Below are 20,218 nucleotides of genomic sequence, written 5' to 3'. Positions count from 1 at the left end.
TAGATATACAAAACATGCAGCAGCACATGCCAAGTGTAAGAAGGCAAGCACACATATGCCAGCAAATTGCATCTGATTCTCTCGCATTCCTTCTTGGAAGTCATGGTGCAACATTTGCATTGCTGTCAGTGCCATGGTGTGGATTCTGATGAAAGAGGTATTGTTTGTGCATTGCTAGCATTTCCAGAGCAAAATGTCGCCGAAGCTCTAAGCAGAGCACAGAGCAAAGTCTGCACATTACGAAAAAAAAAAAACAATTTTATTGTAGTAACAGAGAAATAGAACACTACATTTGCATCGGGTTAAGCAAGTGCAATAAATATCCGGCTGTAGGAGCCAGACTCTTGCAACCCTTTCCTTCCTTCGTTACTCACACAAATAATTTGTTCCCAACTCACAGAACAATCAGAAGGATTAGAAATTTGATTTCTTGCTTAAATATGGCAATGGTGAAAGCACACTCAAAATAAGTAATACTAAAATATTCCAAAACAGGCAGACAAAAGTGGACTGCTAAAACTCTTCAACAAACTTGTGTACTGGGTTACAGCCTAGTCAGCAAGCACAGGTTTACGACTACAGTTAAATGGCTTGCATTTAATAAAAATGGCCAAAGTCCATGTAAGCTTGCAGTGCATGTTGCGCTCCCCGTAAAAGCATACAACAAAAATCAGAAAGCTGCACAATATGTGCAATACCATAAACGAATACATTTCATTTGGCTACTTTGTAAAAACAACTGACGGTCACAACTTGGCACTCGGAACAGTTCATTAGTGTTCAATTCTACAAACTGTTCATTTGTGAATTCATTAGCACTAACCAAAGTGGGAGATAACAAAAATGATGCCAGACAATCACCATTATGCATCCAGATTAATGGACCAAACACTTCCTGAGGATTGTGCTCTCCAGGCAACCAAGGGAAAAAAAAGGAGTAATTCATTGCAGAGGATAAATTGTAATTGATAACTTAGTATGTACATAAAATCCATTAGACATGTTTGTTCATCATAAATTACCAATAACTCATTTTCAGACAAGGAAAGCATATGCAATTCAACTTAAATACAATTCTTTAAACATCCTGTTGTGCCTTGAACGCGAGATGTCTCATACCATTGGAGTGACCAAATTCAGTATGTTACAGCTGGCCGATGAACAGAAAATGGGAGAGTTTCTCAAGACTAAATACAGCACACTGAAATTGAAGTTCATCCTGGATTGCAGGAACAAGCAGTTGCATAAAGCTGTCCAAGCCTACACACAAAGGTGACAAATTCTGGTGGCACATTGCACCGCTGCATTTGTTCACATGCAAGGTTCCACGTAATTTCCTGGAAACAGGCCTGTCACACCATTCATGACACCTTCATACCAGCCGTCGTCATTCTTCTTGATAACGTAGATTACAGAGTTCTCAGAAAAGGAAAGCTCATCGTCCTTGTCAGCTTCGTAGTCGTATATAGCAACCACTGTAAGTAGACAAAGAAAAACGGGAGTGTTTAACACAGTCAAAGACTACCCACATTAGCACTAATGTAACACAATAGCTTGCCAATTTTCTTGAACCTGCTTGATTGCACATTTATGTGGCACTTCCACAAATCCCGTAAGATCAACATCTGAAACTTTAGTCACCATGTGACTCCTTGCTCCATCTTTTGAATGTGAAGTATGCACTTAATGTTGCAAGTATGGCAGCTATAAAAAGAGGTACCCGTCAAGTCATAACCTTCGGATACACAGTGTCGCTGACTGATAATTTGGACTTTACAGTAACTGCCAAAAAAGTCTTTAAAATCGCGAGTCTTAAGATAACCCAGAAAATATTACTGCATGTCTGAGGTGGCCAGAACAGCTTGTCAACATGTTGCTGTGCACATATACACATACCTGCAACCTGGGGTGGTTTTCTCAAATGATCACTTTCAGGGATACAATCCCTTTGAGGAGATTTCATGTGACGCTACACTGGGCATGTCCAAGCAGATGGCTGACAGCATTCCTGACACTGCACACAAGCGTCATCTTGAAAAGTGACAAGAACGCTGTCGGCAGCATACCTCTCTCGCCGGGTCACGCAATATCTTGGGAAAGTGACTGCTCGAGATTAGCAGTGGAGCTTAGGGGGCAGTCTCAGTGGAGCTTAGTTAGGGGACAGTTAATTGTGTTGAACACACATGATCTCTCGTTGAAAACACCTATTTTTGTCCTGCCTGAGGAAGATCTTCAAAATTCAGGCAGTAACCGTAACTCACCAGTGTCCGATTACAGTATTTACCCCAAGGATGACTCAGCTTAAACTCAATAATTCCCTTCATCCATTGGCCCATTTGCCATCGAATGTCTCTCCTACACCTGTTTCACAGGTTAAATTAAAAGATTAAATTAAATTATAAGGTTTTTACGAGCCAAAACCACAATCAGATTATGAGTGGGGGGGACTCCTGAAATATGGACTACCTGGGGTTCTTCAAGGTGCACCTAAATCTAAGTACACTGGTGTTTTCACATTACATCTACAGCAATAAAATATCAACATTACACCTTTTATGACCCCCTTCACATGTCATGCAGGCTACATAATCACTTCCACTTCATGCGCATCTTTGGTAATGAATGCATTTAACACATCCACACTTCCACAAGCTATCTGCATGTGGAATGATCTTCCCAATAATATCGCCTCTGATAACCTGAAAACATTTTGCCACAAGCTTGAAGTACATTTTTTGCAATAGCACTCTAACATGGTTTCATCTTTATTTTTGCTTTCTTTATATTCCGATGTGTTGTGTCGCCTTCTTCACTTGTAGTCAAACCCCCTTTCAGTGCTTATTTTACAATCGTATCCTGTTGTGTGTTTTTTTGTTCACTTGTGTTGAAATTCTTTTGTATCTTGCAATTTATTTCGTTGCGTTTCATTTTTCTTGTTCACTTGCTTTGTAACTGTTTCTTACGAGTTTGCTTGTGCTTTCATTGTAATAACTACATCCCTCTTACTCAATGCCCTTTGGGCCTGTAAGGTATCTTTAAATAAATAAATAAATAAATAAATAAATAAAACGTAACGCACACCTTTTCCTTTTCAGAAAAATTGAATCGAAAATTGCCTGCACAGTGCAATCCGATAAGAAACAAAAACCGTATTAGGCACTCATATGCTTTGTCACATAACAAAAGTATATTGTGGCGAAGCTCACTTTAGAAAACCAGCCTCCATTATGCACATATATTAGGCCCTTGCTCATTTCTCTTGCTAAAAAAAATTGGGTGAGCATGTCCTTTCTATGTTAGTTTTCTACTTTAAACACATAGAAATGGGCGCGCATTAGATTCGGGGAGGGGGGGCATGTCAGAATAGGGCAAGTATTGCCAAATAAATCAGCAATGCGTTTTAAATTTTTTTTTCTGCATCTTGCTTAATTAAACTTGCCAAATAATTCTATCAATTTCAGTGGTCCCTTCAGGATCGAACTAACAGGGGTTGAGTGTACTTTAGGAAATAATGTGATATTGTGGCTACGTTTTCAGTTTGGGACATGGCAAACATGGTTATATTTGTCACAGGACAATGGTACTTTGCAAGCAGTAGCAATACTGAGTAGCATGTACAAGAGTAGCACATCAGTGCACTTAATGAAGTCTTCTAACTAAACAATGAATTACTAGTTCGCTTTAGACAACATTCTTCATGATGACACTGTGAAGGTGATTTTGGACAAATAACTGTCTAGTTAACATTGTGCAATACTATACAGGACTTATTGAAGTCAGCTGCCCCTTGTAGAATATGAACGAAAGTATCAAAATTTGCTTTTAACAAACATACTAAGCAAGCATGAATTTCCCACCTATCTACCAACTTTAACCAATTATGGAAAGGCATGATTTTACTTTACAAGCCTTCTGCTCCAATGCCACAATGCACATTTTTGCATTTCTAAGCAACTCATAACAAATACAGGGCTTGCCATAAATGCTGTCACACAGTTCCTATGCCATGTTTAGACAAGGAGTAAAACAGTCTGAACGTTTTGTGCAATACTTGTGCAAGAACGGACATGTTTATCCCTAAAAAAGAAATGGAACACAGAGAGGCACATGAATTAAGACACCACCCTTGCTGTCATTCTTGTTCCTCTCTATGGTTGATAGTTTCAGTGGTAAACATGCTTTTAAGTAAACACTAGCTAGGCCAGGAACCGATTTTTATCCAACACTTTAGAAAGTGCAGTCAACTTCCATTAACTCAAACATGATGGGAACGACGAAACTGATCCAATTATCCAGCAGGTTGAATTAAACAAGATAAAGAAAAAATTGCAAAACACACCGCTGCTTAATTTGGCAGCATTTGTCCGATTCTAACATGCCCCCAAATCAAATGTGTTCAGACTTTCTATATGTCAAAAGCAGAAAACTAACACAGAAACGATATTAAAGCTCCTAAGCAATGTTGAACCTAGTGCGCACAATGGTAGCCATTTCCCCAAGTCAGCTTCACTGTATGGTTCTTAAATAACAGTCAGCTTTGCCGCAGTACTCCCGGTTATGCAGTAAAGCGTACAAATGCCACATAGGCGGTTTTGGTTTCTTGCCTGACTGCACGGCACCGTCGATTGTTGGGGAAAAAAAAGAAAAAAAAAGTCGCCGTTAGAAATCAGGTGAATATTGTAATGAGACATTGTGAGCTATGGTTATTGCTTGCAACCTGGGAGGCTGAAAATAGGAGTTTCCGACAGGAAATGATGTGTTCAACACATTCGCTGTCCCCTAAGCTCTGCAGAGACAGACACTGCCACTAAAGGGGCTGCTTTTTGGGTTACCATAGGGGGTCACGTGCATGCATTCTTACTGGTCAAGTTCGAATTATCTGGCGAATGCCAATTTTAGGATAGAAATAATGAAAGTTTGGAACTATAGAAAAATGCATGAGCACCAGCCAGAACCTTCAATCAGGATTGAATTAACCGGAGTCAAATTAAAGGCCACCAACTGTAGAGCCACATTTGCTTGGCTCTCATCATTTAAATGCTTTGGGTATGCTTTTGCCTTAGCCAGCGAAAAATCCTCTCCAGCGAATTCAGAGCCTCGCTAGTACTGCACTGTTTTGTTTGCCTTCTCCCCTAGACTGATCCACACGGAAAGTTCACTGACTTCAACATGGGGGAGTTTGCCAGCCACTCTTCAGCTCGAATGAAGAGGGGTAAGAGCACGACACCACTGCTGGCTCTGCTTGGATTTGCCTGTAGGGGCTCCATCCCGGTGAAAGGTCCAGGACTGCTCGCCGAAGTGGGACTGTGACAAGGGAAGCAAATGAGGCTGTAGCATTCCCCGTCAAAATAGAATTCCAATGTCGACATTGGCCCAATTTGCATAGAAAGATGGGAGTTTGGTTCATGGTGGCTATCTCAGCCCAAATCATGACAGTTTCTGTACTAGTGTCCCAGAAAGACAAGAGACTGGCTTTGTTGGAAAGCTGTGACTGACATCAGTGCAGGCACGTGAGAGGTATGAGAGTTGTAGTTGGCTTGTGCTACGAAAAATATTCTTGCCAGAAAAGATGGTCGTCATGTGGTCATGTGCTCTCATTATATGGCCCGTGCCGAAAAACAGTGAACACTTTTCTCATCTTCCTTTTTTCTAAAACTCTCGGAGTCCATGCCTTCTTGCAACATGTAAGACAGCATTTCGAGGTCCTGTCACATGATCTTTCTAGCTGTCATTGAAGCCATACTGAGCTCCAAAAGTGACTGCTGTCACACTCTTCATTCACTGGTATTGAACAGTCTCTTTCTTGCAGTCTTCTGAAGGTCAGGTGAGTTCAAGGCAAGTTGCTGCAGGGCTGGTCCTTGAGTGTTCCACACTTGAGAGCCCAACATGCAATCTTGCAGGTGTTCTAAAGCTTACTGTGGTCTCAGGAACAGCATGTCATGCTTCGATGAGAAACAGGATTGTGGACTTGAATACCATTTCTATAAAAGTCTATAAATACACATGAGCAAGCAGAATAACGGAAAGCTAAGGGCTGGATTTTTTTTAGTTCCTATTATGTGAAGCCAAATGACTTAATGAAGTAAGGAATAGCAGAGGGGGAACTGACCATTATTTTTACTAATTGTAATTTAAAACAGTAACGAAAATGAATGTGACAGTGGGCGAAAAAGAAACAACTTGGCAACAACGGGAGCCAAACCCACATCTTCCACATTACACATGCAATCCTCAACCATTGAGCTACCGTGTCGGCCTTTCTCTTGTCAACTTTCTCAGGTATTGTGCATAAATACAAGATTAGGCCTGGCCATGCGCTAGCCAGACTAGCGCTAGCCATCACCATTCATGGCCATGAGTGGCACCCACTGAAACATGTGAAATTCAATCCACATGCTTGAAATGGCCAGTTTAATATATAAAAGATTTCCAGGGTGTCTACCAAGTTGACATTTCCAAATTCCCAGAGTTTTCCAGGTTTTCCCTGAGTGCCTTTGCGAAATTCCCTGATTGACGCAGAACTATGTTTTATGTCAAGACGGGCTGAAACCACATCGCCTGATGCTGTCCCTCTAGTAAGTATATGAAAAAAAAAAAAGGACGACTTAATCCAGTTTGAATAGTAAGGAGTAGTGTTTATGTTATTCAAAAAGAGAATAAAAAGGAGGATAAAATGCACAGCAAATAAAATGTCTTCAAAAAAATTGCAAATCAAGTCGGACGTCCTCAAATACGAATAAAAAGGAGATGCATACAGAAGCAAATATTTTTGAATATGAGCTATTCCTCTCAACTGATAGCAAGCTCAGTGGTATGAGGCCCGAACTTTGTCACAATTAAGATTCTCTTTCAAGAGCTCGCAAGTCAACCTCAGCTGTCCTGACATACTCTCCGCCCGCGCACGACGCCTCAGTGTTGTGTTTCACTGCTTTAAAGAGTTTATTTTGATGTGGATGATGGACACCTGCATCCCGGCATCAGCCAACACTTTTTTTGAGCTCAAGCTCCTTCAAAATGGCGGCAGCATGCTTCCTTTCCCATTCATTCCTCAATGCATAGGTTCTTTCTGTTCTTGTCCTCCTTATGCAACTCGTTTGCCCCACGGACCATTTGAAGCATTTTCTTGGTCCGTTGCACAGTCCACGTTTGATTTTTTGTACTCCCTAGGGGCCGCGAAAACGTCCGAAAAATCGGCCAGCTGTAAAAAAAATGCATGTCATTTACTGCCCTTAACGGCTGAAACACCACAGGCACATTCGAAAACGCTCTGAAGGCCTGTCAGTACACGCATTAGGCATATCGGTGCTCATACTGTAACAGGATATCCCGGATGCACGCGTGTATAATTAAGGAATACATATTGTGACCCGTGACAATTGCCCCTTCCGACGCTTGTAATGCTTCACCGCAATGTTTGCGTATGCTTCACCACGTAACATTCCTGTACTGAGGCGAAGCTGACTTACAGGAACCGGCGTTATCTAAAGCATTATGCTTTCCGAGCTTCGAAACCAATTGCGAGTAGGAATTGCGCTGACAGCAGCGATTTCTTTCATTGAAAAACACGGCACCCAACGAAAAGATGCTTAATAGCTAACGTTGAAGCAGCTACGTCTAGCGTTGCCACAGTGGTGGCTATGGCTGCCAGCGGAACTGCTTGCGAGAGTGTCGGTTCGAGGCGGCGAGGTAATCAAAACGGCAGCGGTGGTGGCTTCTTAATGCCGTTTCGGACCTGCGATCACGGCAAAGAGTCCGGAAAATCGGACGGTGAAGGGTTCTTGCGTCTGAAATTTCAGACATTCAGATACATTGACCATATGGGGTACGAGGTGGTGCCGTGAAGCCATCCAAATTATCGGGCATCCGGAAAGTCGGTCGTTGACTGTACACTGGAAACTCCTCCAGCCGACGACCGGGTGTCAAAGACGATTCATTACGATTCCTGTCTATCACTCGAGCCAGTATTACTGCGACTTCCGACCCTTTCAACAAAATTACTGCCAATTTTCCCTGATAGAGGCACAAATTCTCCAAGTTTTCCCCGAGTTTTTCCAGACTACTCAAAATCCTTGAGAATTCCCAGTTTTACCGGTAGGTACACCCCACCCTAGATTTCAAAATCAAAAGAAAGCCGACTGCTTATGCAAACTGTGTGACAGCAATTGTGTCGCACCCTGTACAAATACTACAGTAAAAATGAGTGGAGCCCCAAACATGGGAAGTGTACCTTTCTCCAGGTAGGTCTTGGGTACAGAGTCCCGCTGGGCGTCCGGCCGCTGGTGCCCGTAGGCTGGTGGGGAAGGCGGAACGTAATTACCAGGGTACAGGGGCTCGGGAGGTGGTGGAGGGGGGAGCGGAGGTGACACTGCGCACACACACACACATACACAAAGAACATTCCAGGCTTGATCAAGGTCGTCCAGGCAGCATGCACTGAACACACACTGTTCCACTGCCTTCCTCAGGTCATGCGGGTCAAGGACAGGGGAATCTGCAAAACTGCAAATCTTATGGAAACACGAGTCAGGCCAATGGTTCTACATAATACTACCTAAATCTGCTGATCATGGTCACATGCCTTAAGCACTGCATTCAGAAGCAAGCCGTGCGTCTTTTGCAAGAGTGTAGTCCTCTGACAGACCAGCAGTAACCATGCATCACCCTAATCAACGATCGCAAGAGTTAGTGATTGTGCAGTGCAAAGGCAAGTTTCAGTCTACTTGCATTCAAAATCTTACGCTAAGTAGGCAAGTTAGCATTGGCTATTTAGTAAATGCAACAACCTTTACAGCAGCCTTTTAGTGCACAACCAAAAAACAATATTTCCAGCTTGTTTAGTGGAAGTTAGGACTTGCAGCAGTTTAAGGGTTGGCATCATGTTAGCATAATAAAAAAACCAGATCACATCCAAATGTCACTCAGGATACCACAGCAAATGTGTGCCGGCATCACCCCTTGCATAAAGCCGCAGGCATTTTCACATGCTATTAAAGCGCCAGAGAGCTGTGGTAATATATACACATATGAGTTTGAGTTGAATTTACCACACACGCTATGAACTCGTGGAAAACATGATGCCAAATTGCAAAAAAGAAAGCAGCACAGACATCCCTTTTGCATTCAGTAACCACAGCCTTTGTTCTGTGTGTTCCTTAAAGTAGGATTGTGCAAATACTGAATAATAGATTTCAAATTGAACAAAGAAAGTAAAGCTGAATATTGAATTGAATATCAAATTTAAGAAAATTAACAAAATTTAATGCTTACGAATTTTGGGCAAGAAAATCTGGGGCTGCACATGCTCAGGAGTCTCCTAGCATTGCATAATAAGAATGTAGCAAGATACTAAACATAGGTACACATAAATCAAGAAATATAGTATGATCTACTCTTCGAATTAAAAGTAATACTTAATTAGCATGCAAGTGTTAATTACAACTCAGTTATAGTATATGAAGTTCCGGAAAATACTTTATCAACAAAATTTCTATTTTATAGAATTAAGTGCTTTCTTCCTCTGAACCTAATGAATTAGCGATGCTCTGCTGTACTAGCCAATACCAATAAAGCTCTCAGTTAAATAGTGGACTTGTGTATTGCGGCAATCTTTTATTTACTACACAGAAAGTTTTGCTTTGCTGGAACCAACAACGCTGCCAGCACCAGCAGAAAAGAGAAGGCATCATCCATGCCATCTCATTGTCAGGTTCGGTATGATTTGCCAGCTGTGCAAAAATTCTAAAATCTGCAGGGTTATGGTGACGTTCCCCCCTTGTTCTTCTGCCATCCGCACCAATGCATGCAACCAAGTCATGATATTTTCGCGCCCGCCAGGTAAATTCAAAGCTAGTTTTCATGGTGTATAGCTACAAACCAAAAAAAGAAAAACGAAAGAAGCCCGACGTGCATCTAGGAACCTAATGGCCTAGGCAGTGTGGCTGTGATGAAAATCTGCCGCTGGCCATTGTGGTAACATGCTACGAGCCGCCGCGAAATGCTTACTACTAGTATGAGCAAAACAAGAACAAGGTGAAAGCAGGAGCCAACGTTTTGACAAGTGGTGTCAAAATTAGTCGAAATGTTGGCTCCTACTTTCACCTTGTTCTCGTTTTGCTCACAGTCTTGAACTTCCATCTCCCACCTTCCCCGTGCTTTCCCTGGACTGCTATTTGTATGTTATACGGGTGGCTCATTATGCGATTGGTCCCAAGGTCACATGTGCAGGTTAGACTGACAGCCGTTGAAGTGGCGTGAAGTTCGTCGCTACATATCCAACATGATCTGCATGTTTGTTGGTGGCTAATCAGCCTGATCTTCACACTTGTGGCGGCTTGCAGGAAATTGTTGCACAACGATCTGCCGGCCCACATTTCGACATCTATTCAAGAGCACCTTCAGGGTCCTTTGGAAATCATCTGGATACCTGGTCATGATGGGCTGCCGGGAAATGAAAGAGCTAATCAGCTCGCCTGTGAAACTTTGAACCGAGCACCCTGCATTCCGCGACCAGCCCAGACGAAAAGGTGAGCTCCCCTGCTTCTGCGGCCATATCAAGAGGCAAGGCGCAAGTTCCCCAAGCTCAGCAAAGTGCTCACCCGTGAACAGGGTGTACTGATTCGCCAGGCCCAGACTGAAAGACTCCCTACACCAGCACGAATGCACCTCCTCCGCGGCCTCTTACCTGAAGATCCCCCACCCTGCCGATACTGTGGCGACCACCTGAACCCATCCCATATCCTCTGGTCCTTTGGACCACCCCCACCTCCCGACTGCCTGCCCCTACAAATCTTTTCCCTAAACCCCATGCCAGATGGCTGACAGAAGCAGCCAGCGCCGACGACCAACGGTACCTTGCGGCGTTTATCAGTGCTGCACTGAAGAATGCCGCAAGCGAGGCTCTGGACTGAGGGCCTTTCCACCACACCACCCAACATGAAATAAAGCTTTTTTTCTCTCTCACACTTTTTTTTTATTTGAATATACTGCAGGCCCTTCACGGCCCGTGCAGGAGTGGTACAGAGATGCAATGAAAAAAAAAATCATGATTACAAGTCAATACACTGAATGCAGTTAATAAAAGAGTCGATGTTATTGCAACACACAATATCGTTAGTTAACTTGTTCCACTGGGAAATGGCAGATGGAAAAAGGGAATGCTTGTGAACATTAACACGACTTGGGGGAAGATACCGTATTTACTCGCATAATGCTCGCACTCGCGTAATGCTCGCACCCCCCACATTGGCTATCAAAAATTGGAAAATTTTTTTTCCCCCGCATAATCATCGCACCCCCAAAATTACTGCCGCGAGCCGTCTGCTTGTCATAGTGATCGCCATCTATTGACTGCGGCCACAACTGCCATGGTTGGGCGCGCGTGCTACTAGGCGGCGGTACTGTGCTATTGTCCGCTGCCACCGCCGCTACCGCTCATCCACTCACCACCGCTACGTCATTTTGCGAAGGTGTCTCCAGCTCTCCGGTGTCTCGTAGGCCTCGTTTGCCTTGTTCACGTGTTGCACCGTGCTCTTTGTGCCACTTCGCCATGGGACGTTATGCAAGCTACACAGCTGCTTTTAAGCTAAAAGCTATTGAGTACGCGTTGGAACATGGCAACCGCGCCGCCAGCAGACACTTCGGCGTCAACGAGTTTTGCGGCCGGTATTGGAGACGGCCATCGATTCCAGTGTTGACACGGACTCTGATGAAGAGTACAATTGCCTGCAGGATGTACGCAACGCGAGTAGTGACGGGGAGGTTGCGCGCGGCAAATAAAGTGCTTTAGCAGCTTGAGCTTACGTTCACCCTGCAGTTTCATAACGAAGGTAAGTTACGCTTGAAAGTAATGTTTTCGTTATATTTACAATTGCGGACCTGACAATCCTGATGTTGCACCAATTCATCTTTGCATTTAACACTCCGAAACATTTGCTTGAAAATTTTCCCCGCATAATTATCGCACCCCAAAACTTCGCGTTGATTTTCAGGGAAAAAAAGTGTGAGGATTACGCGAGTAAATACGGTAGATTGTTTTGGAGTGATTAAGTCTGGTTGAACGTTTTGGAGGATCTTGCAGGTAATGAGAACGTGCTATTTGGAAATGACCATGGTATAATTGATAGATGAATTTTAGTCGCGAAATTGCTCTTCTCTGCGAGAGAGGTTTTAGGTTTGCCCTTGCTAGCAGACCCGAGACATTGGACTGCCTTTTGTAGTCCGAATATACAAACCTAATTGCTCATTTTTGTATGCGTTCTATTTTATTTATAAGGCATTTTTGATGAGGGCTGCAGATTAGATCGGCGTATTCTAGGCATGGTCTTATTAGTGTTTCGTACGCATTTAGTTTGAGGTGTGGTGGTGCTGCGTGCAGTCTCCTTTTTAAAAAGGACAGTTTGCCTATGGCTTTTTGACACATGGTCGAAATATGAGGCTCCCAGTTAAGGTTAGGCGTGAGTTTAATGCCTAGGTATTTTACATGGTTGCTTTTGTTGATTGTTGACCTTCCGATCGAATATGAAAAGTTAAGTGGGAGTTTCTTATTTGTGAAAGACATGTAATGTGTTTTTGATGTGTTGAGTTTCATTCCCCAAGTGTTGCACCAAGAGTAAATTGTTTGAAGTGAATTATGAAGTTCTATCTGGTCTTCTTGGTTGTGTACGACTGTGTACACGACACAGTCATCAGCAAACAGGCGCATCTGAATTGAGTTTTTAATGCAAAACTGGATGTCGTTTATGTACATCAAGAACAAAAGTGGTGCCAGAACTGATCCTTGAGGTACTCCGGAGTAGACATCAAGTGGTTGTGAAAGATTATTATCGATTGAAATGCTCTGTTTACGATTGGTTAGAAAACTGTTGATCCAGGATATTATTTTATTACTAATACCCAAAAGCCGATAATTTTGTGATTAAATCCTAGTGCGGAACTGCGTCAAACGCTTTAGAATAAAGTCTAAAAAACTGCATCTAATTGGCCATCATTATTAAGTACGTTAGCTATGTCATGAGTTAACTCTGCTAGTTGGGTTATGGTTGACAGGCTTGATCTGAAACCATGTTGTTTATATAGCAGTTCGTTTGTTTCTAGGAGAGTTATTATGGCCTTAAATATTACGTGTTCCATTATTTTGCAGCATGAGCTTGTTAATGACACTGGGCGGTAGTTATTTAAATCTAATTTCGAGCCCGATTTATGCATTGGAATTATTGCAGCCTTGCGCCAATCGTCTGGTAGCACTGATGTTTGAAGAGAAACAGTGAATATTTTAAATAGATACTTTGATGTCCAACTTGCGTATCGACTTAAGAATGAGTTAGAAATTTGTATTAGACTTGTGTGCTGCTTATGTTGCCATTCCCTCTGTGTTGCGTTATCATTTCAACTGCTCCTGATGACCCTGATGAACCTTGTACCGGCAGAGATGGCGCCGCCTGACGTGGTACCCTTCTGCGAATTGCAGCGTTCGGGCGATGTGTGTATGATCCCTGCACCGACCAGACGTTGGGAAGCGGTTGCAGCAACAAAGTACACCACCGTGTCAGCTGGGGCAGTCCGTCTGCAGTGTACTCAGCGGTCCTTTTTACGGTCAAAACTAAGTGAAACTCTTGCTCGGGTGACATCCAAGCACAAGGGAATCGCGGTGCATGTGACATGTGGCATTACGCATGTCTCTACATACCAAATACGTTGAGTACTTGAAAAATCAATGGACATTATATTCGCAAATCAAATGATTCAAATGTTCACTATGCTATTCGGTGATATTCGATATTTGCACACCCCTACTTTAAAGGCCTGCTAGGTACTCTTCAGCACCAAGACTAAAAAACCAACAAAGTTAAACAACAAAACAAAAAAACAAGGTCCGACATTGCTGCAGACATTTTGCAATATCTATGAAGCTAAGAAACAAATTCATTGCACATAACCAAAAAAATCTAAGTAGTTCATTCAACAGCATGACCATTTTAATTGAAGAGAAAACTAATAAATATATAGGAACAAGATACATGTTTCATGTTAACAGGAAATCGGCACTATTAATATTTGTGCCTGTTACAGTTGATCTACAGGTAATGTCAAAAATGATAACTACCGGTGCCCTTCAACCTGCTTCTTCATAAATTCTTGCATACTGGCACGTAAAGGACTCGAAAAGCAAGCTCCATTTTCAATATAAAATGAAAAAAAAAAAAAAAAAAGATTTCTGCTACACATTGTGGTCAAAACGAATGGTGCATGTTGATACTAGTATATACTGTTGTCTGGCTCACCAGCAGAGAAGACTGCCATGCAGCTGCAAATGGCAGAAGTGGAGTGCAGCGTAATCCGTGCATAACGTGCATTAACTACTAAAATAAGGGCAAAAAACATGCATAAATAAAGGTTCTGCGAACAGCAACCTTGTCAAGAGAAACTGCATGAAGAGAATGGCCACAAAGAAGGTAAGCACATACAAAAAAATATAAAGTGATACCATAGTTCCATAATTGTCAGCCTTTAGCTTAATGTCATAAATGTCCCTACCTTTAGCTTAATTCAAGGAGCTTATTCGCGCCAATGGAGCGAGCGACCCTCTCCGTCAGCACACCCTTTTCCTACATGCTGCACCGACGTGTTATGAGCGGAGAGTGGCGATGGCATAGTGGCTGCGGCACTGTGCAAGTAATGCGTAACAGAGCCGATAAATGTTACTTCGTGCCGCCTTCCACATGCCTGGCCCTAAACCGAGACCCTATTGGCTCCCCACAGCTTCTGCAAAGGATACAATCCTGAGTGAGAAATTCTATCTCAATCTGGCTTGATCGCGGTAGAAATGCACCTCATGACACCTATATTAGACTTGCACAGAGTTGTGCTATTTCATCTCTACTTCTTTAGTTTTAATGGTGTATAATTGCTTTTACCGAATTATCACTTGTACAGTCGATGACCGATAATTCAGACTCCACGAGGAACATAAATAAGTTCAAACTATCGCATGTCCGAAAAAATGAATGCATCCCAAAAAGATAAATATATTTATGTTTTAAGGCCCCTATACAATGAATAACTGCTCAATTCATTGCCACACGCACTTCCGCTTACGTGCAACCAAGTATGCCTGTATTTCGGCCAGTTTTGTGCTGTCGATGTACGCCGATACAAGGACTGCAAAGGCTCAAGCCCGCAAGTGAAGGCTCTGGGGCACATGGCACATTCATCATCATCTGAGTTAGAGTAGCTGTTTGATGGTGGGAGAACTTGCTCAATTCGTCACTGTTAAGTGTGGCACACGACAACACCGTGCTGCAGATATCTGCAATGTCTTCAAATGTAACGACGGCAGAAATCGGCACACCGCAGCTTAGCGGGTGGCCAATGATATCCCCATTTTAGCACATTGTGGTGGACAGGAGGTTCAGGCTCTTTAGTTGTGGAGTAATCACAGTCCAATATGGAATGAGTGTCGAGTCCCAGTCCGAATGACTCCAAGTCGGACTGTGAGGGCACCGTTGGTGCGATTTGACATGGCCTGTTGATAAGTTCACGAGAAATACTTCTTGGAGCCAACAGAGCGCTGTCTGGAATGCAAACTCAACAAACAGAATGGCATGAGCAGGCCATGCGCGGGGTTGACAGAAAAGGATGTGATGATCGTGATATTGATGCAACCTATAATTCAGGCAAAGCCTCCAAGATCGGCATTTGCAGGTGACTCTCTGAAGCATAGCGCTGCGACCAAGGCAGGGCCTCAGGAATTACGATCTAACGTGTAATCTGTGAGGCCGTACTTGATGACTCATCAAGGTTGCCAGAGGAGATAATGGCGGCAGAGTCTGCATATGCTAAAGACACGGACAGAGCCCGAATAACCGAATGTAGAGCTGGTGGCTGTCCGAAATATTGGCTGTCTTTAGACATTGTCTATGGGTCCGTTGGCGGTACCGTGAAGCTGTCCAAATTACCGAGCATGTCCAGATTATTGGTGTCCAATTTATCGGTCGGTGACTGTATCTAATTTTTTCGCTCTACCGTTCACTTCGTCATAAAGAGGGTTTACCGTACCTATGCATTTACAATTTGAGAAAGCTTTTATTTTTCTTGACAGCCGAGCTGTGGCTCATCACGCCTGGCTCAATGACCAGATGGCTGGGCTGTGTAGGCTGGATTATCACCCCAACAATGCGCATGCCGCCGAAGTGCTGCTCTCGTCTAAGAGGGGGCCAGCTGTATTACAGTCAAACTTCGATATATGGAACATGGATATATCAAATTATTGCGTATATCAAACACTTTCTATATCGCGTGGAAAATCGCATGCATTTTTAATTTTTTATTTCGAACGGGGCCGGATGTAAAACGGATATATCGAACTCCGCCGCCCCAGACCAAGTGTGCTCTGTTGACAGGAGGCGAGCTTTCCCGCAACCCTCTCGAAGATAGCGGCGGCGCGATGGGCGTTCCAGACTGCTGCGTACGACAGCTGCCCACATCGGTTGTGCCGAGGGCGCCATTTGAACGTAGTGGTGTACACACGCGGTGGCTTCGAGCCAGCACGGCCGCCTCGATCACGCGCGCACGGCGGGGTTTGCCCGCGCCGTGTGCGCGTGATCGAGGCGGCCGTGGAGCCAGTTGGAGCGCTTTGTCAGTGCTGAGCCACACAGCATGTGGATTGAGGACTTCGTTGACGGTGACGACAGCACCGGAACAGTAACGGAGTTAACAGACGTGAGATCGCGGCAGAAGTGACTGCTGAGCGGCCAAACGAAGACGCTGCCGAGGCTGATCCAGCAAGCGCTGATGTTGCCCCGCTCCCGACTGCAACTGAGGCTGTAGCTGCTTTGGCCGCCGTACGCCGCTACTGCGGCGCGATAGAAGGCACTGAACCATCTCTTGTGGACCGTTTGGACTATATTGAGGACGCCGTGGTCAAGCACGCGGTTGCCAATACAAAGCAGGCTACGCTGCTTCAGTACTTTCAGCGAACGAAATAAATACTTTGTTTGAAGCTTCATGCGAGTATCCATTGTGCCATGATTGGTTCATTGATAGATTTGTGCTAGTTTCTGACGCGTTTTCTACGTGATTTTATATATCGAATTCTGGCTATATCGAACTATTTTGTGATCACCGCGCTGTTCGATATATCGAGGTTCGACTGTAGTATACCGTCGCCTACTGAATTTTCGGACTCCGAAAATTCGGACATGCTCGATTATTCGGTCTGCTTCGTGGCACTGCCATTCTCCCCATAAATCATAATGCATAACAACTGCCGAAAGTTCGGACACCTTGCAACCTCTTGTCTGATTTTTCGGACACTCCTTGAGCCAACTAGATCGAGAGCACCATGCACCAACTCTGACTGGTGGATGGTTCGACTTGAACGCCATTTTTGATTTGAATGGAGCCTCCTTGCTGCCCCAAGAAGTGGCGCTACTGCAAATCCCCGCTGATCATCGTTTCTGCCTGGTTCGTAGCTACAGCAGATCCGGTCTCAGCTTAGTAAGCCATGTCAAGACAATCCAGCACTTGATTCGTTTCTTTGTGCACGACGCTGCGAGTAGGCCACCTTTTTCGTTTGTGCGACTGGTGTCGGCATGACGGCGTGGTGATGTTGGTTTTGGGTGCTGTGTTGAGGTTGCGGTGATGCAACGTGGCGCCGACAGTGCCCGTGCAGACTGCGCTGGGGAATGCCTGCAAGCGGGTGCCAGGAGGCCTAGGATTTGTCGCCTTCCGATGTGCTCCCTACTGACGCCGAAAATGTTCTGCCGAGACCTGCACAGTGGTTGCATTGAGATTCTGGACACTGTCTCACTTGACAGTTTCACAGGTGCTGATACTGCTGTACTGACATGCACAGAACTCGATGACAGCGAGATCATTTGTCAGGTTTCTGCTGCGCCGCTGGACGACGACTCCGAGTCGGAAGATTACACACCATGTGCTACGCTGCCATCGCATGAGGAGCGTGTACAAGCAGTGACTGTGCTTTCGGCCGCCTATAGTGGCCGTACGACCCTCTCCGAGATTCAGGCTTATCTGATTGCGCCTAAACGGAACAGCGTGCAACGGCACATTCACAATTTCTTCAAGACTACTGCCGCGCCCGAATAAGTGCATAGAAATAAAGGATTTTTTTTTTTATTAATCTGCTTTTTCGGACATTTGCTTATTCGGACATTTCCGCAGTTCCCGTGAGGTCCGAATAAACGGTCGGCGACTGTATATGCTATTTAATACTTAGGAATTTTGGCAGATATTGTGAACAACTACTGTGGGGTCCGCCTTGTTCCTTTAGAGCTTTCTGAAGTAATTTCTTTCAATGTGTCAGCATGCGACATCACTTTTATTGCCTCATTCATCCAAAGCAAGAAACTTTTACGAAGTAAACAGATGAACTCTTACTGTCCTTTCACACTTACCATTCCCGTGCCGTTCATACTCTGCAGCAGGTACAATGCCTCCAGTCATTATGTGTGGTGGAGGAGGCTCCGGAAGCCTGTCTGTGAGGCTCGAGGTCATGGGGTCGCTTGGTGGTGGCGGCTGGTGAGCAGGGGCCATGCTACCATAGTGCTGACTCTGTAGCATTGAGCTTGGAACCATGGATGTAGGCACCTTGGGCATTTGGTGGCCCATTCCACCCACCGACATTGCACCTGGTGCCGCTGGATTTTGGGTCATTGGGTGAACGACACTCCCTGGTGCTATGGCCACCATTGAGTTCTGGGCAACACCAGCTTGCATTGCCGGGTTCTGTGCAACACCTGACGGCTGCTGTTGCTGTCCCATGTGACTTGGGTGGTTCAAGGTGTGGTGGGGCATTGAGTGGTGGTGATGGCCTGAAGGGAAGAGATTAAGCTAAGTTGTCAGTCCAGCCCAAACTAGCACAGCACATGCTCTTTCATCATATGTCCAAGTCGATATTAAACATAACAAACACGAACATAAATCAAGTAAATCTAAAAAATTCGTTGGTCATGGTTCAATTCAATGAGTATTCTACTGCTATAATGCAAAAGCAACATCTGGGACAATATGCAATATCTGGGACCTGTTGTCATTGTCCGTTCTCATAAAGTTTTTCCCTTTTAACAGTGGAACTGTTTAGGAGCTTGCAATCTCCACTGAGCGTGGTTGTCAGCGCACCTCTGTCATGCCAAGCAAAGGTCCCGGCTGGGCCGACAAGTGCGCCATCTCTCTGTCCAGCGGGGAACTGCCACTGCAAACGTCTGCATGGCGAAGGTTCCCTACTGGGCCGACAGATTATCAGCGTTCACCAGGTGGTGGGAGAGGAGGAGGTGAGTGGAAAGGGGTATACAAGAGAGAATGCGCCCATCAGACGGCCTTTTGCACCATGGACGCAGAACAGTTAGGAAGTCCCTAGTGCGCTCACCAGTGAACTCCAGCCCATACCCCCCTCCGAAAACAGCGGACGCCGAACGGCTAGAATGTCACCATGCGCTTATCAAAGCATTGGGTTCTCCTGTGCTTCCCCAAGAAACATGAACCGCAGAACCTAGCTCAAAGCAACGATAAAGATGATAAATGACAAGATCGGAGTAATAAACTGAGAGAATAATCACAAAACCAATAATTACTCAATAACAATAGATAATAATAAGAAAAGAATATGTGATCACACGAAAAGAACAGAAAAGAACAGACAATCACAAGAACAGACAGGAACAGATAATCACAAGAAAAGAACACAGTCAAACCCCGTTACAATGAACACCACATTAATGAAAATTTTTGATTAACGAACTTTTAAGAAATCCCATGCCGACTGCTTATAGTTTCAATGTAAAAATATTTCACTACTATGAACTACAGGATAACGAACATTTCAGAATAACGATCGTTATTTAATTTCCGTGTCATCTTAACAACACCTCAGTACTACGAACTCATATCCCAAAATGCGAGGATTTTTAGATTTCAGTGTATCCGTCACGGCAGTCGGAGCTCTAAGCTAGCAGACGACACAGCGCAAAGAGCGGGTGCCTTGCAACTTGCTTCCCGCAAAAACCCGAGATGGCGCGGGAGGAAAAAGATGCGGGTGGGGACTTTTTTTTCCCCCTTCTTTGTTGCGGAGGCAACGACGCACCAGGTTTTGTGAGTAGAGAGGTGGGGAGCATGGGCACATAAAACCTGAGACGGTGCGGCAGAAGGAAAAAAAAAAAGTAATTAACACTGACGTGGGCCTTTTCTTTTTTTCCTGTTGCGG

At 44.3% G+C, this 20,218-nt stretch overlaps 1 protein-coding gene across 6 annotated transcripts in view; it reads right to left on the bottom strand.

Moving 5' to 3' along the window:
- Positions 1 to 237: 237 nt before the first annotated feature.
- The window catches only part of Abi (tyrosine kinase Abl), a 46,958-nt gene continuing 26,977 nt past the window's right edge, over positions 238 to 20,218 (bottom strand). For 3 of the 6 annotated variants that reach the window (XM_075692152.1, XM_075692150.1, XM_075692153.1), the window contains exons 7-9: positions 18,414 to 18,830; positions 8,228 to 8,365; positions 238 to 1,475 (exon numbers count right to left, since the gene is read on the bottom strand). In XM_075692152.1, the coding sequence (XP_075548267.1) occupies positions 1,312 to 1,475; positions 8,228 to 8,365; positions 18,414 to 18,830 (719 nt within the window). In that variant the 3' untranslated portion in view covers positions 238 to 1,311. Of the gene's footprint in view, positions 1,476 to 5,163; positions 5,305 to 8,227; positions 8,366 to 18,413; positions 18,831 to 20,218 lie in introns of all 6 variants that reach the window. The other 3 variants (XM_075692155.1, XM_075692151.1, XM_075692154.1) reach the window with 3 other exon arrangements.

Source organism: Dermacentor variabilis, chromosome 5, assembly GCF_050947875.1.
Source record: "Dermacentor variabilis isolate Ectoservices chromosome 5, ASM5094787v1, whole genome shotgun sequence".
NCBI classification, from domain to species: domain Eukaryota; kingdom Metazoa; phylum Arthropoda; class Arachnida; order Ixodida; family Ixodidae; genus Dermacentor; species Dermacentor variabilis.
This window is presented reverse-complemented; position numbering and strand designations above follow the sequence as displayed.